Genomic DNA, 17261 nt, shown 5'->3' on the forward strand with positions numbered 1-17261 from the left:
TGATTAAAATAATGGATGAAGCCAGACTAAGCTCTGAACAAAGAAAATTTATCCTGAAGTGCTACTGAAAGTTTGAAAATGCAATTAAAGTGCAAAGATAGTTTCAGACTACGAATAAACGTAATCCACCTGTGTTACATACTATTACTCCAATTAGAGATACATTTGAAGCAGATGGAACTATTCAGAATGTTCATAAGAAACGTTCCGGAAGACGTCAGACATCGACAAGCCCCACAAAGCGGATAGGAAAGGTTCTCCAGATTCCAAGAAAATCTGTGTGTCAAGTGGGTCCCGAGACAGGAATCTCAAAATCAAGTGTCCATCGTATATTAAAGCACTGTCATTGGAAAAATCACTTTCCAAAAATAGTCCATGCCCTTAATGAAGATGATCCAGACCAGATCGGAGAGTGCAGTCATGCAAATGGTTCATGGCAAGATGTGCAGAGGATGTGCGGTTTCCAGGAAAGTTTGTTTGGAGTGATGAGGCTACACTTCGATTAAATGGCTCAATTAACCACCCAATTGCACCTACTGGGGACCTAAGAATCCACAGATTATGGAGGAAGATCATGTGAATTTACCAGGAGTTACAGTGTGGTGCTGCTCATCAACAAAGGGATTAATTGGACAATGCTTCTTTGATGCTACGGTCACTGGTGCCGTCTACTTGAGCAATCTGTCATGCCACGCATTTAAGAGGACTTCGAGGATAAGGAGTTTTATTTCCAACAAGATGGAGCACCCCAACACTACCATCATGATGTAAGGGTCTACCTTGGTGACAATCTACCAAACAGATGGATTGGACGAAGAGGCTCAGTAGAATACCCCATGTTAACCAAACCTCAAGCAACTATACTTTTTTGTTATATGGATGCCTGAAAGATTAAGCTTACAGTAAAAAAACAGCAGTGGTCCGCAAATTGAGGGCAGCCACTGAACAAGAATTAGCACAAATACCAAATACATTGCTTCAAGATATTGGCAGTGCATAGACCAGAACGGTCATCCGTTTTAAATCAGGTGTTGACCAAAAGCCAAAAGATTAGACAAAAATAATTATATATCTCTATGTGAATGAATGATCTGTTTGTTAATAAACACTATAGGTCAACTGCAGCACTCTCATAGGATAAATCCAATCCAATAATGGTGTTCAGCTGTACTTACAGCGAGGAGTATATAGATGCTCCAGCCCAGCAAGGTCCGGATCAAAACCCAATAGTCATCAAAATGGTAAAGAGTAGACCAGGCAGCATCAGATGTAATATGCAATAAACACTGACTTTATAATCATTCAAAGTGTGTAGACATTTTTGGGACACCCTGTGTATATATCCATGTACATAGTACTTCCAAATGGCCTATAGCACCACCTTATAATTTGTATTTCCCCACTATAGGTCACCATGAGTTTAATCCCAAAGCTACACAGAATTAGTAACCGTGTCTAGAGTTTAATCTATCCATATAAAATATAAAGCTGTAAATCATAATCGTATGTCCCACTGACACGGATATGCCATATACTGTATCACATGCCATGTAGCATGGGGATTTGGCAGAGGGTAGTGTAACAAGATTGTATTTCTAGCCCCTTGCCATGAATGAAGCTTGTAAAGCTTCCAGTAGTTCCAACTGCTGAAGTGCTCTAAAAAAGGTTATAAGATTATCCATGAAACTATTTACTGGTCACATTGGAATATGCTTGGCCTATTGGTCCAGCTCAGTGGCTACATTTGCAGCCTAGGTCTTCTGCAAGACATCCCAACCCCATGGGATGGATACACAATTACATTTGGAAAGAGATTTTGGAATAGCACACAGCAGGCAGGTCGTTCAGTGTTTTGTAAGCTAAAAACGTGTGGATCTCCTTCCAGCTCAGTGGATTGTGATCTATAATTTTGTTTTTATGTGGAATAAAGGAACAACAGGAAGATCTCACTTGGCAGAAATTGAGTTTATTGGTTGGGCCAATTAGTTTATAAGGGCACTATGCTCTCCAACTAGGGAAAACCCATCTTAGGAAGTGCATGTACCTAGTTATGTAGAGTCAGGACTAGTTTCCAGGATATTTGCAGAGTAAATGGCATCGTACTTGATCATCATGAAGAACATGTCATTTATCCACAGGCTTCTTAATAGAACTACAACGTGAAGAATGGTTCCCATTCTAGCAAATAAATCCATGTGATTCCCCATGTGACTTCTCAGCCCTTCTACACCTTCACGCTATGATTGTTGTGATAATGGCGGTTGAATTTAAAGGATAATATTAGATAGAGCCAATCATTTTGACTATTTACATGTAAATATCATCATGGCAATTCATTATATGTAACTGACCAGAGCAAGAGGATATTTTTTTAGTAAACTTAGGCTGGCTTCACACAGCCAATAAAATCACGCAAGAGTTGTGCCATTACGAGAAGCAGAAATCTCGCACAACTATGAATCTCATGCTTTTGAATGGGGTCGTATACATGAGGGATTTTTTTATCGCATCGCGGTGTGGGAAACAATCGCGGCATGTCCTATCTTTGGGCATGCCCTCACACCACATCACCCATTGTATTCAGTGGGGTAGGCAAAACATGGCAATGCATGCTAGGTGCACGCGAGTGAGATGTGGCGTTTCCCTTTGAAAACAATGGGAAACACTATGCGATACTCCGCTATGGCTGACAGCTGTGCAGGAGGATTGCTACTTTCCCAAAGCAATGTGAGACGTTTTTGATACAAAACCGCCTCGAAACTGTGGGAAAAATTGCACATTGGTGAGCCCGATGTCTGGCCATGTTTCCCTACCCGATATTGTACTCATCCATGTGAAATTAGCTTTATGGCTTCCATCACACATACTACAGTTTTTATGGCATTTGCCATGTATGATTGCTGGGAGTCCAACTGTAGGGTCCCCCCATGGATCAAGAGAATAGAGTACTCAGAGTCCCACGGTGAATGGAGTAGCAGGACCACTCCATTCCTTGCTGCCAGGCCCAAGCAATCAATTATATATCACCTATCTTGTGGAAAGGTGATTAATGTGTCTAATGGGAAAACTACTTTAACCCTTTCCAGTCCAATTTATATCCTGGTTTTCCTAGGTGGCTTACTCTTTTTCTGCCATTATACAATGGCGCTATATGCTGGCTAAAGCCAGTACTGCATGAGGTGCCACGTTGGATAAGCTCCGACAGCAGAGAGGCTGGCAATATACAGTAAGAGAACCCTGACGGATGTCTACCAACATCAGAGCTGTACAGCCTTAAATCGTAATGTCTTCAGAGGTCAGACAGTGGATTGGAAAGGGTTAAAATGATATGTGTGAAACCACCCTAAAGGGCAACTTTTAATGTTTTATTACCAATTCCTTTCTAGACTTAATTAATAGGTAGAGATTGGCGAGCATTGCCCTTAGCAAGTATCTGCCCGCTCGAGACAAAAGGTTCGGGTGCCGGCGCGGGGGAGCGGTGAGTAGCGGCTGTCAGCAGGGGGAAGCGGGGGAGAGAGAGGGAGAGAGAGATCTCCTCTCCGTTCCTCCCCCTCTCCCCCGCAGCTCCCTGCCCTCCGCCGGCACCCAAACTTTTTGTCTCGAGTGGGCAGGTACTCGCTAAAGGCAATGCTCGCTCGAGCAACTGCCCTTAGCGAATATGCTCGCTCATCACTATTAATAGGGCAATGATACTGCAGTCTCCCTTTCTGGGACCAGTGAAGTTAACAGACTAAAAACATTTAGACATCATATGATAAAGCATTCAGTTTAATGGAAAGAGTTGGAAAACTCACCTTTTTGCCTTCTGCCTCGAACAATATAATTAGCTGAACTCCCTCAAATATAAAGATGTAGACCTGAGAAAAACAAAAGGAAACACACTACTGAACAACTACGAAGACTGACCCAATGTTTTCAGGATAATACTTCATTTTTGTCATAGAATCTTTCTGCTGATCAGATATCAACTGACATTAAAGAAGAACGTTAGGCAATTTCCATTGTTAAAGAGACATAGATGTAACAGGATAAGGCATAGCAGACTGAGGAGAAAATGAATTGTATGCCACAGCATAGAATGTTTAAGCTTACACTTGTAGAAAGTCCATCCCCGGACGGCGACTGCTATCTAATCCCTCTCTCTCTCAATTCTTAATTGATCTCAATGGAGAGGACTCAGTAGTAATGTGGCCAACCGAACGCTATGTATGTGGAATGCAAATGGCAAGATGAATAGTTTCATCGTCTCATATTAACTTCATAATTCAATGTTTCCAATTTTAGAATTAATAGGGGCATGAAGTACAGTAAAGCTTAAACTTGGACATTGTGATATTATCTTACAATATACAGAATAAAAAGGCATACGTATTAAATGGGGTTTCCAGCTTTAAATAGTTGAAGACCTATCCTCAGCATAAGACATCAATAGCAGATCAGCGTGCATCCAACACCCAGCAACCCCACCGATCAGCTGTTTCTTGGGTTCTTGTGCTAGCGCATGGAGCTGCTGTGCGCTAGAAACACACAACTCCTGCACTGTGCAGCAGCCTGTAGTGCAGATTGAAGTCCTATTCAAGTAAATAGGAAGTGAGCTTGCAGAACTATTCCAGGCCAGTGCACAGTGTTCAGAGCTGTGTGTTTCCAGCACACAGTGGCTCCATGCATTAGCACAGGGGCCCAGAAAAAAGCTAATTGACGAGGGTGCTCAGTGTCGGAAATCCACTATTCCACTAGTTTAAACTAGGAAAGCCACTTTAAGAGCTCGTTCACATGAGAAAATTTGCACAGCTAAGTTAGACGCACAAAAATTGCGAATATTAGAACCAATGGTTTCCTATGGATATGTTCAGAAAAAAGAATTCACCTAAAAAAATAGTGACTGAAATTCCCTGTTGCGCAAAAATATAGGTCTTGACCTACCTTTGGTGCGCAAAACACAGGAGTCCATAGACTCCTATGGGAGCTGGAAAAAAAGGGAGGGGGGAGGGAGATTAGCAGTGTTAGCTAAACATTGCCATTGTTTAGCTAACACTGCTAAACAATGGTATTGGCAGGGAGAGGGAGTTTGTGAGATAATGCCAGAAGCAGTCAGATTAGCAGTGGGGAGTGCTGATAAAGAATATCCATGGGTGTATGTAGTGAGTTGAAGGTTTTGTGCTCTCCATCTCTCAGCAGTGCATTTTTTCAGCAACATACCACTCCCAAATCATATGAATGGGAGATTTTCACGCTAATGAGGCTCAGGACTTGATCGCAGAAAATCGTCCATTAATGCGATTTTGCAATTATTTTTTTGCCCGGCTATCTTCTGTGTGATTTTCATGCCCATGTGAATCAACCATAAGGGCTATTTCAGATGACCGTATATCGGCCGGGTATTCACGCCGGCTGATATACGGCGTCTCTCTCTGCAGGGGGAGGAGGCTGAAAGAACCGGGAGCAGTGCTCTGAGCTCCCGCCCCCTCTCTGCCTCCTCTCCACCCCGTCTCCGTCCCTTTGCACTATTTGCAATAAGAGGAGGTGGGGCGGGGCTAAGTTTTGTTTATTCGCTCCGCCCCCGTCCAGCCTCTCCTCATTGAAAATAATGCAGGGGGGTGGAGAGGAGGCAGAGAGGGGGCAGGAGCTCAGAGCACTGCTCCCGGCTCTTCCAGCCTCCTCCCCCTGCAGAGAGAGATGCCGTATATCGGCCGGCATGAATACGCGGCCGATATACGGTCGTCTGAAATAGCCCTAAGAGTGTAACATGTACATTGTATATAATCTATAATGTATGTTGTAGTGTATATGAATTCAACTCAGTGCTGTAAGATACATCATTATAAGACAGTTAAAATAGAATAAAAAAATGTTGACAATTTTTCACCTTGGTATTTCTGGGTGAAATGTCTAGAAATTGCCAACTATGACTGTTTCACCTTAATCTGTGTATGCAATCTTCTGAAACTACATGACATAGTGGTTAGACCTAATGCCCTTAATTTGTGGGTAAAATTTCTCTTTCAGCCACAGCTCAAACCAACTAGTTCAATAGTTCATGGATGCTTCATTCATACAACAAGAGAGTATTGTAAGTATTACAGATGCGGAAAATTTCCAAAACCCAAAGTTCGGGATAGGCATTTTTTATAATTAGACTACACTAATTAGCATATAATAAATAGCTATAAAGTATTCTAAACTGTTCTTTTTATTATAAAATGTGTGATGAGTACTTTTTGTACAATGGTCCCAGTTTGCAGGGAAAGTTATCCCCTATCCACAGGTTGTGGTCGGACCCCCGCCGAACAGTTATCCCTATTCTATGGATAGGGAAGAACTTTGAATCTTGAGAAAATCCTTTAGATTCTGTAGTGAAATTATACATTTTTTTAGAAGTGTGTGTTGATGAAAATTTGTGCAAAAAATTGTGCAGATAAAGAGGGAAACTTATCTATAGCCGCCAACTGTTTTCCAAACCAACTATGAAAAATGACAGCTGTAATCCACTTGGGCACCACTGCCTATAGCGTCCAAAATAAAAACTGAAATAGTAGCTAAATTTGACATTTCCTTACCCTACCAATCTGCTCTTGTTGTGGGGCTCCTCCAATAAAGTCCTTGCTGTTTGGTGAAAGAAAATGGCCTGCTCCGACTGAGTAACCTGAGGATCAAAATGTATCGTATTAACTTCAGACAATGTAAAAAATATATTTTATTTTAACCTCTCATCTGATTTCTGTATAGAGCATTCATAAGGTGGCAACTATTTCTCTGATGTTGTAACCAGAGTAGCCATACTGCATAAGGTATATTGGGACAATGGAAGAAAATGAGGTCCATTTAGTCAATTGTAAGAGCATTTTAGATCATGCTAAGATCATTTTGACTTTCCCCCCATTTGGCTTTAATACATAATTGTGTCCATCCCCCACAATTACACCAAACATCTCAGGACTCTCAATCTCTCCGAGTCAGCAGACATAAATGAGAGGGGCGTTATTTTGCTTTTTACTCGATGAATACAGCAACGAGACTATTTCGAGTTGTGAGCAGTTAAGTAACAGTCTGTGTAGGTTAGACCCCCTGCAGTGCTGCTAAAGACGTTTTTTCTGAAGATTTGAAAAACATGACTTTCGATCAAATTCTATTTTTTATAGGTAAAAATAGTTGACTTTTGTTCCCTAGTTGAACATATAAAAATGTATACAGGTTTACACAAAAGACCCAAACTGAGTGCAATGAAAACAGCTGACAAATAAGGAAACATATATGTAGGAACCACTTCCTTCAAAAATACATTGAAGACATGCAAAACCATTTGGGTGAGGTGCTTTACATCTTCCTGTCTCTTGCATGAAGGTAAACAGGATAAAAACACATGATAACGTCTTGAGTGGTTTTACTGTATCATCATGTGCAAATGCTGGAAATACTGGCAATCCTGAGGTGCAGCTGTATTTAAACTCTACTTTTAGAGATATGGCTCTAAAATAATTCAATGCACAGAGCAGCTAATTCTCTGTAAGTGAACTTATAAAGTCAAACATGTATTTAACTCCCATCTGTGTCTACATGGACTGGGAAGAGTGAAAAAGCTTTCTAGAAGGCTTTATTCACACAAGTGTTTTTACACAGCTATTTAGCTGCATTTTTAAGCCTAGTTGAATATCGCAACCATCTGAGACATTGGATTCCAATGCATTCATTCACATGGGTGACTTTGCGCTGCAAACAATCGCTCAGTGTGGAAAAATAGCACACACACTGCCGATTCTAGCGAGCGCTTTTACATGTGGCCGGAAAAGATAGTACTGTTTTATACTGAGTGAGGGATTTCTGAGCTGTGCCTTATTTTTTCGCTTCTACGTCGCACCCATCCGTGTGAATGGACGAGAAAATGCTAATTAAGCTTGGAACTTGATTGTGTCTTTTCTTCATTCACATGATTTAATGGCGCATGCGGGCAACTGCAAAAATGCATACACTCGTGTGAAGGAACCCAAAGACTAAGGGTATTTTTTACACGGGCTCCAAAGTAATTTCTCAAAAGAGTAATTACAGGCAACTGTGGTCCTGTGTAATCGGGATCCAAATGTGCAAGTCAGTGAGAATTGTTAACTTGTCTGAGTTAGTTGGTTTTTAGCCCACCTAAAAATCTAGCTACTCTTGTCCTGTTTAAACAGGCAGTTGTTCGTGTATGAATGACTGCCTGTTTACTCTGAGTAGAGGCGGGTGGTCATAAGAGATCTCCAGTGTACTCTGCCTTCATTAAGTGTGAAAGCACAAGAGAGATAATTGTTGGGATAGCTGTCAGGTGTTTAAGTGCCTGACAGGCATTCCGTGTAAGAGTGCACTAAGGCCCTGTGCCCACGGCCGTGATGAAATATCACCAGCGACATTTCGCCACGGAGGATGAGGGGGAGCGCTGACAGGTCTCAGTGGTGAGCCTATCTAATAGATAGGCTCACCGCGGAGAATCGCGACAAATCGTGGCATGCCACGATTTAAATCCTGCGAGCGGAGAATCGCTAGGATTCTCCGCTCATGGATGATGGCGCTGTACTTTCCATAGCAAGGCTATGGGAAGCTTCACACAGCGTGATCCGCCGGCGGATCATTGCCTGTGGACATGCAGCCTAATAGTAAACACCTAAATAACTGATAAACCAGACTTGGAAGTGCCAATAGAGGATCAAGAAGAGTGGGCTGAAATGTTCACGCTTGCTTGCATATTACAGTAACATTGTCTGTCTCCTGTCAGTAAGACTTTTAGATCAGTTAGAAGCACAGAGAAGGTTGACATAAAAATGTTAAACTTTCTCAGTAATTTCTAGAAGAGAAAGAGAAATGCTGATGCCTGCAATTTTGTCACTTCTGTAGGGGCACTGAAAGGGCAACAGAATCCTATGTGCAATACATTTCAGACCATTAGTTAGAACTTTAGTAGTCTCAATCGTACTAAAGCATAGCACTTTTGGGACATTACACAATGCTATCAGGTCCAAAATTTAGAATTAAAATATGCAACTATAGAAAGAGGATGATGATAGGTAAAAGAGCTCGAACATGTGGCCATATTATGTTTCCTATTTGTATAGAGCTGTAATAGGGATGCATGAGCCCTCCACTGAACTTTTGTGTACCACTGATTTCAAACTGAGATTTTTATTCTGTTGGTTTCCATTTGAAAAAATATTTTGGCATGCTAAATTAGCCTAGGCATGTATGGAGAATACACTAAACTCTGATGGAGTTTGTATGGCAGTGCATGGAGGCTGTATGTACTAAAGAACTGTTGTGTCATCTAAAACAATTACAGTGTAGAAACACCAGTACAGTATCAGCCTAATTAGTCTATAAATTGAAATGATATATTTTCTTGGCTAATTTAAAATATATTTCTCAAAAATAGTCATATATATAATTCGTATATAGAAGTGAACTATAGCTATTGACATTTCTGTTAGGACATTGGTTTAAACCATCAATGACATTTTCTTCTTTTATTTCAAACAAGATATCCAATCACATCATAATATACAATATCAAAAATCTCTTTGGATTTTCAGTTTATTATGTGTTTTTGCTAGCCTATATTCTCTAATTATCTATGCAACCATGTAACCATGCAAATAGTTACTGGGTTATAGTATGTCCGATCTACAAGAACATCTTGTAGTGAAACATTCCTGAACTTTATGCACAGAGTACCAAAACTAACTTCCTTCATGAAACGCTTGTGGTTGGGGTTTAGCAATGTGATATGGCCATCTCTGGGGAGATGACCTGTAAAGGAATAGGTCAAAGTACTGTAGGTCATACAAGAAAATTTCCTGTTTCTAAACAATAAAGAATTCTGAGTTTTTGCCTTTTACCCTTTCACTGACTCTTAACATGAAACTGATTCTTCCTAAAAACATTTCTACACCCTTACCATAATCGTACAATAACAAGGTATTTAACCATTCCGAGCTGTCCTAAACTGCCTCCAGAGCCGTAGCTAGTCATTCTCCCACCCAAGAAAAGGGTTCGGTTTATTGCCCTAGTCCTGCATCTAAATACTCTGGCCAAGTTAAAGTGGCTTATCAGTACCCTTTAGGCATTCAGTACTTGGGGCACATGTCCCTCCCAGCTATGCCCCTGTCTAAAGCAGGGGTTTGTAGATACCTAACAACCATTTAAATTGGTTTGGACAGGCTGAACACAACATAATATTCATCAATATGTGTACATTTTAAATATTTGTAGAGAGGTTAGTTAGTATCTTTTTACCTAAGTAGCTCCCGTATTTAACAGTGTTATTAATATTGCTATATGTATAAAACTTGTTGTTTGTTGTGTTGTAGACAAAAATTGATCCAGTCCAGTAGAAAGATCCTGGCGCCCCCATGATGATAAAATCCTGCAAAGTAAACCAGAAGAAAGTAATTTATTTTAAAATGAGTAATCTCAGTAGAGATGCACGCTGTTCTTGTGATTGTTGGTGTGCCCGGCATTGAGACCCACGACGATCAGACATTAGTCACCTATCCTGATTCTGGGTAGACTCTTTTTGCATTCAGAACAAGCCTGGTTTTAGACAAGCATGTTGTAACACGTCAGTTATATAGATCCATAATGTGGACATGTTACAGATGACATTCCAACCACGTCATCACTATATTCATCAGTATTCTCCGCATATATTTTAGTTTCTACTGGGCAAATACTGATCCGTATTTGCCCGATAGAAAATACCAATATGGAGGTAAATATGCCTGAAAAAAGGCTGTGTTTCAAAAAGGCAGCAAAAAATATGGCCATGTGAATAGATAAATTCATTTCCATTAGCTCCATATTATGGTTCACACAGTTCAAGTATGGAGTTGGAATACAATAGTCTGAAAAGAGTCTAAGGCCCAATGTCCACGGCAAAATAGAATTAATAAAACCACGCGGGTCTCCAGCACTCCTGATCTGCGCCCATAGGGAATCATTGGACACCCGCAAGTAATTAAATACCTGCAGATGTCAGTTTTCCCTGGCGCACGTATCACATGCTACATTTTGTGCGGTTTTCCCGCAGAGACGGCACCCACGGCTTCCATTCAAGCCTATGGAAGCCATCGGGTCCCGCGGCACACCCACAGCTGTTATTGTGCTGTGACACAGGAAAGCAGGAGTAAAAAAAAAAGTGTGCACAGCGCATGCACGCGGCATGCCGCCGGCATGCCGAGCACATCTGCCGGTCCGAAGAAAGAAGATCCAGCCACGACGGAGAGGAGACCCGCAGCGGCCGGACAGGTAAGTATAATCTATTTTCTTGGCCTCTTGTCTGCAGGCCAGGAGGGACCCGCTGCAGGATTCTGCACGGGGAATCCATGCCGGCCCGAATTTGAGACATGAGGCCTAAAGCTTCTTCATAAAATACTAACAAACCTCAATCAGGGAACTCAATAACATTTCTACATTTCTAAAACTCATGTATTCCCTTCCCATACCAGAGACCACAGGGGACATAAAAAACTAAGAAATAAACAGTGTTGTGGTTGACCATGAAAATAATCAGATGTATTCTTGTTTACAACACTAAGGTATTATCTCAAAATGTAGAGCACTTGAAAAGCTGAGCGCAGCTAAAATGGTCTGGCATTTTCCTATCATCACTGCAAGGCTGTTCTTGCAATCAATTGTGTTTGCAGCAATCAGACCTCCGGTTATTGGACAATCCATGCCATATTCTAGTGATATTTTCTCAATGTCTTTAGAAAGAAAAATCTAAAAAAAATATATGGCCCCCTATGGCTACATCTATAGATGAGCGAGCATACTCGTTAAGGGACAATACTCGAGCGAGTATCGTCCTTTTCTCGTCAGAAAAGATTCGGGGGCCGGCGAGGGTGAGGGGTGGGTTGCGGAAGTGAGCAGAGGGGTGCGGGGGGGAAATAGAGAGAGATCTCCACCCACTCTCCCCCGCTGCTCCCCGAATCTTGCTCAAATATTGTCCCTTAACAAGTATGCTCGCTCATCTCCAGCTACAACCACAGAAGCAAATCTAGAGCAAATTGATATTTTGAATATTTATGACATTTGAATGGACAGGTCTAGCTCTTACATCCAAGTAAAAAGTAGAGATCCCAACTTGGCATGAGCCATATTGTTCACCAAACTTCCTATGATGTTCTACGAAAGAAGAAAAAAAATGATGACGTTTGGTTACATTGGTTACATACAGTATAGATGGATATAGATATATGCAGTACATAGCACGTTTTATCAGAGAAAGCAAGGTAGCATGCAGTGGATCTGATGTTTGAAATTTGTAGTTTTCAGACCTATATTTATATAAAATACTTGCCAGTATTTTGTATTGATCAAATTTACCAAAGCGCTCTCCTTTTTCTTTTATTTCTTATGTACAATCTTACTATTTAATGAGGTTTCTATATTGAGTTGAAATTTCATCTCCATGTACATCCTACTAAGTCATTACTACCAGTATAGAGTATGAGGTCAAAAAACAAAGGAGCCTTCACTCACAAATGAGCCTCCGCATTGAGGGGCAATCAATGATCACTTTGTTACTGCTGCAGGAAAAATAGAGCAATCTAGGTGATGGAGAAGTAGAAATGATTGGGCAGGAGAGGGGTGGGAGATACAAGGGATAGTGCGAGGAACAAAAAGAGTGGATACCCTATGAAGACTACAATTACCATTAAATTTGTCCATAGTGGTCAAGCTTGCACTGACCCACCAACATATGAGAGGATGCATTTACTGGGTCCAGACACAAACACGATTATGGAAACCAATTGCCCAGCAGAAAAAAAAATATTTGGAGTTGACTTAGAAGTCAATCATTTACCTATAGTGTCTATTTCTTATTCCTTTGCAAAAAAAACTATTTACTTAACTGACAATATGTCATCCATGTGCAATGATAACAGCATAGTCTATAATGCAATTAACAGTGCATGTCAGTATGTCCTGTAAAGATAGACTGTGGAACTCCAGTTCGTCACTGATGGTGGTCATGGCAGATTGGGACTATATTGTATGTTTTGGATCTTATTTTACTCTTATTTTTTACCTGCAGAGCAATACTATTGATCCTCTTCTACCCTCTCAAGTATGATATGGTGATATTGCATAGTTTGCAATGACTTCTACAAATAAAATCTGTGGGTTGGAAAGTTATACTGCATGCAAAACTAGGACTGTCTGTGTGGCTGTGGAGCGTTAAGGTGGTCTGTAACTTTGACCACTTTTTCTTTACAGCTGTGTGTCACCTTACCAGAACCTTGTTCAAATAATTAAAGCCTATGTGTAGCATTTACCTTTATAACACGGGCATATTCTTCTGCTTAGGTCTGTGCGTAAATCTGCAGGTATTGAGTAGCAAACTCCAAGTGGCAACTTGTATTCATTTATAAATTTAACATTTTTCCATCTATGGCCACAAACCTGCAAGAAAAACACTTTTAAGGTACCGAAAAAGGATGTTTAAGTTAGGAAACAAAGCTTCCTGTTTTTTCTTTCAGTGGCAGTAGATACATAAAGGGTGCATACAGAGTAACGTGTTCTGCACTACTTGTGCCTGAGACCAGATTTTAAGCAGTGGATCTTGAGATCTGTGGTGCTCAGACAGTCTTATAGCAGTGCTGGACCTAAATCCTATTTCCTTTAATAACACATACTGTAAAGAGCTCATTTTAAAGAAAAGCCTACTTACAAAAACTCATAGGATCCCCTTAAGGATATTTTCACATGGGTGGAATTAGCCTGCATGACGCTCCGCAAAATGCTGTCAATTTCACACCAAAATCTGCACAGCTCAATTTGATGCAAAATTGAAAATGGCTTAATTCCGTCTGCAATTCTGCATTAAAATTCTTAACCTGGCAAGTTTTGGTGTGGGATTTGCATTGGGTGCGTAATGCAGACTAATTCTGGTCCATATGAAAGCACTCTTAAATACTTTTGCTTACATAGTATGTACATGTTTTTACTACCTACACTCATGCCCTCTTTACCCACCCAACTTTCTTGGTGAAACGCTTTTATACTTGGACGAAAGTTTATCATACTAGTTGGGTGAAAATAAAAGCTTTTAGGATGCATCGGTTTCGGTCATATTATTTTGCTGTGATCTTCATCACAGCAATGTGTGAATACTCTCCTATAAGCAGAACATTGTAGATACTTTATAAATACTTTATGTTGTGCACTCAATTTTCTTGAAGACATGTAATAACTATGGCCAATTTTGGGTTACATACAGTTGAGAAAACGTATAATATTAACATTAGTATTTGTACTAACCAATAGATTCCCATCTTTTGTTGGTTGTTTTGAGAGGCTGACTCCCATCCATTGATTATTTAGTTCTCCTATACATGACCGTCCACACGGGATTCCATTTTTGTGTTCCCCTAAAAAAAAACAATGAAAGACTTAAAGTTAACAAGTTAATGTTGTTAAGGAAAAGGGTAAATCTGAGAAGGGCGGTGTCCAACATGGTGGCCGTTTTGAAAGCCACCATCTTAAAACCAATTTGATATTTAAAAATGGGAAGGGGCGCAGATACCTTTAGTCCTGACAAAGTTATTAACAATTTTTCCATGACATGGAACACAATCACAATCTACTACAGGATATGCTTGATGTGCTTCCCATTGTTTTGAGTCATCAAGGTCATCCTCTTCTACTATTCACTGAGAGCAACACCTCTGTAGAAATGCTTGCACAGGCATCCAGGAGCCACTGTTGCATGTGCGCCACACTGCAGATTTTCACTGCATAAACCTTGTGGGAGAAGTGCAAGGGGGAGAGAACCAGCAAGCATGGGGGGCACTCTACCTGACCACAATGCCCAATCCAGTTCCCCAGAAACTGCTGATCCAAAAACACATTGACATCACGTCCATAATGTAGAGGAGGGATCACCATCCTGCTGGAAGAACATTGGAAAAGTGCATAGTCTTCATTGCATAGTGATGGGAACATATCATCACGTAACAATTGCAGATACTTGATAGCAGTAAGGTTACCGTCGATGAAGACTGGGCTCACTATCTTAGTACCACACACACCCCAACACACCATGACTTTTTGTGCGCCAACCATCTTGGAGGGATCTGTCCAGTGCGGGTTTGTATTGGACCGGTAGTGAAGGTTTTGTTTGTTCACCTCCCCATTCACCTGGAAGTTTGCTTCATCCCTGAACAGTACTGTCTCTGTGAAATGTGAGTCCTGTTGCTATTGCTGTGACCCCCATTCTACAAATTCATCATGATGTCAGGATCGACCTCATTGAAATGATGCAGTAACTGGATCTTGTACAGATGCCATTTGTGTCTAGCCAGTATTTGCCTAATGGGGGTTTGACTCACCCCGCTCTTCTGTGACAGACGCCGAGTACAATGTGGGCTCTTGCAAAATGATGCCAGGTTGGCCATTATTGTTGCTTTGTCTATGGCAGTTTTATTATGTTCACTTTTTGGCAGGTCCAACACAGAACCTGTTTGGCGAAATTTGGCAAGCAATTTGCCAACTGTTCCATGGTGGATGGGTGATCTATTAGAGTGCCAACCATTGAAATCCACTGTGATGACGTGAGTACTACTCTGTTGCAGGGATCAGCACAATCTATATCCTCGCCTTACTTGTTAAAGACACAGATAAGGCTGCAAGATTAATAACAAGAAAATTGTAATAACTTTGGCAGGACTATAGGTAAGATTTGGATTCCTCATCAAGTTTTCTATCAGATCTATATGTCACATGCACCCCTTACCATTTGAAAATATTGACATGGTTCCAAGATTGTGGTTTTCAAAATGTCCACCATGTTGGACAACCTCCCTCACAAATTTTCCCCCTTCCGCTTGCAACATGCCACACACAGGGTGGTGTTCCTAACCAACATTTTCCATTTATTCAGATGTCTCTATACTTTGGACCATCCTGTATTATTTACAGCCAGAGTAGGAATAAAATTCAGTACAGAGAGGGTAAAGATCTCTTTGTCATTCATCTATGGGGATGTACTTGAATTTTGGTGGGTCACTTCTGATAATAAGCTCTATTCTAGTTGGGGCAGCAGGTATGTGTAGGGATCGCACAGTGGGTAAATGTGTATGTTAACAATAGCCACACATATGATCATTTCAGTGTATTTCAGGAAATGTTCATCTCTTGCATGGTTAGTTTCTGCTTTTGTACTAATGCCACACATTCCCAAGCACAAGTGGGAGAAATCAACACCAGAACACGTAAAGCTGCAACCTCATGCAGTTATATTTATTGAAAATATAATGTAAGCCACATGTTTCCCTGCAAATATAAGCTAACAGACATAAAAGCAACCACAATCATATTTGGCTCCAGTTAAGAAGAACCCTCATTTATAGGATCCCACAAACTTTAACTCACTCTATAAATGTATTCATTGCATGGGAAAAGGAAAAATCACGTCTAATGTAGCAAAACCACTTATTCCTGAACAAGCGGCATTGGGTTTACTTTTTCAAGCATCCCTAAGTGGTCAAAAACATTCTAGTCTTCCCCAGGAAAACCCAACAAATCCAGCAGGAATAAAAAAATGACTAAGTCAAAGCTAGAGGAGGAGAGAAAGTTGTAACGTAAATTACACGTTGTACAGATGTGTAATTTGTCAGTCATAGCTCATTAACGACCCATGTTGGACTCTTGTGAGCATCGGTTGTTTAAATAGGCACACACAAGCTGTTTTTCCACTGATTCTATGAGAATTAAAGGAAAACTTTGGCATGATTCATCAAATACTGTACTGTGGAGAGAAATTTCCTCTAAAATCACTGCTTCCAGGAAAATATGGCAACTCATGGTGACATAACATATGATAAGGATTAAGGACCCATGTCCTACACAGACAGTCCATGCGGCCTTACCGCACGAGTCCTTAGACTTTATTGATTAGTAGACACTACTGTGTATTCCCTATATAGTAAGATAATATGGAAATCAATGCACTATTGTAATGATTTTTTTTTATCATCTGCTACTGATGTACATAACACTACTGTCCTGGATATGATCCGTATGGACTTTCTTGGTGCATTGCCGCTAGAGTTGAGCGAACGTACTCTGCCGAGCTTGGTGCTCGTTACTCGAACGAGCATCAAGCCGTGTTCGACCCGGCCCCAGTTTTTGGCTCCTCCCCGCTGTGACGTGCCTGTTTTGGCCTCTCCCCGCCGCAGCGCGTGCCATTGGCACATTTTTTGGGGGGAGGGAGAGAGAGGGAGAGAGAGGGAGAGATA

The 17261-nt window shown here is 40.9% G+C and overlaps 1 protein-coding gene across 1 annotated transcript in view; it reads right to left on the reverse strand.

Moving 5' to 3' along the window:
* The window catches only part of ITGA4 (integrin subunit alpha 4), a 142013-nt gene that overhangs the window by 88991 nt on the left and 35761 nt on the right, over window positions 1–17261 (reverse strand). The window contains exons 3-8 of the mRNA XM_066575759.1: window positions 14284–14393; window positions 13299–13425; window positions 12077–12144; window positions 10255–10384; window positions 6558–6643; window positions 3795–3857 (exon numbers count right to left, since the gene is read on the reverse strand). Of these exons, the coding sequence (XP_066431856.1) occupies window positions 3795–3857; window positions 6558–6643; window positions 10255–10384; window positions 12077–12144; window positions 13299–13425; window positions 14284–14393 (584 nt within the window). The remainder of the gene's footprint in view (window positions 1–3794; window positions 3858–6557; window positions 6644–10254; window positions 10385–12076; window positions 12145–13298; window positions 13426–14283; window positions 14394–17261) is intronic.

Source organism: Eleutherodactylus coqui, chromosome 8 (genome assembly GCF_035609145.1).
Source record: "Eleutherodactylus coqui strain aEleCoq1 chromosome 8, aEleCoq1.hap1, whole genome shotgun sequence".
In the NCBI taxonomy this organism is placed as follows: domain Eukaryota; kingdom Metazoa; phylum Chordata; class Amphibia; order Anura; family Eleutherodactylidae; genus Eleutherodactylus; species Eleutherodactylus coqui.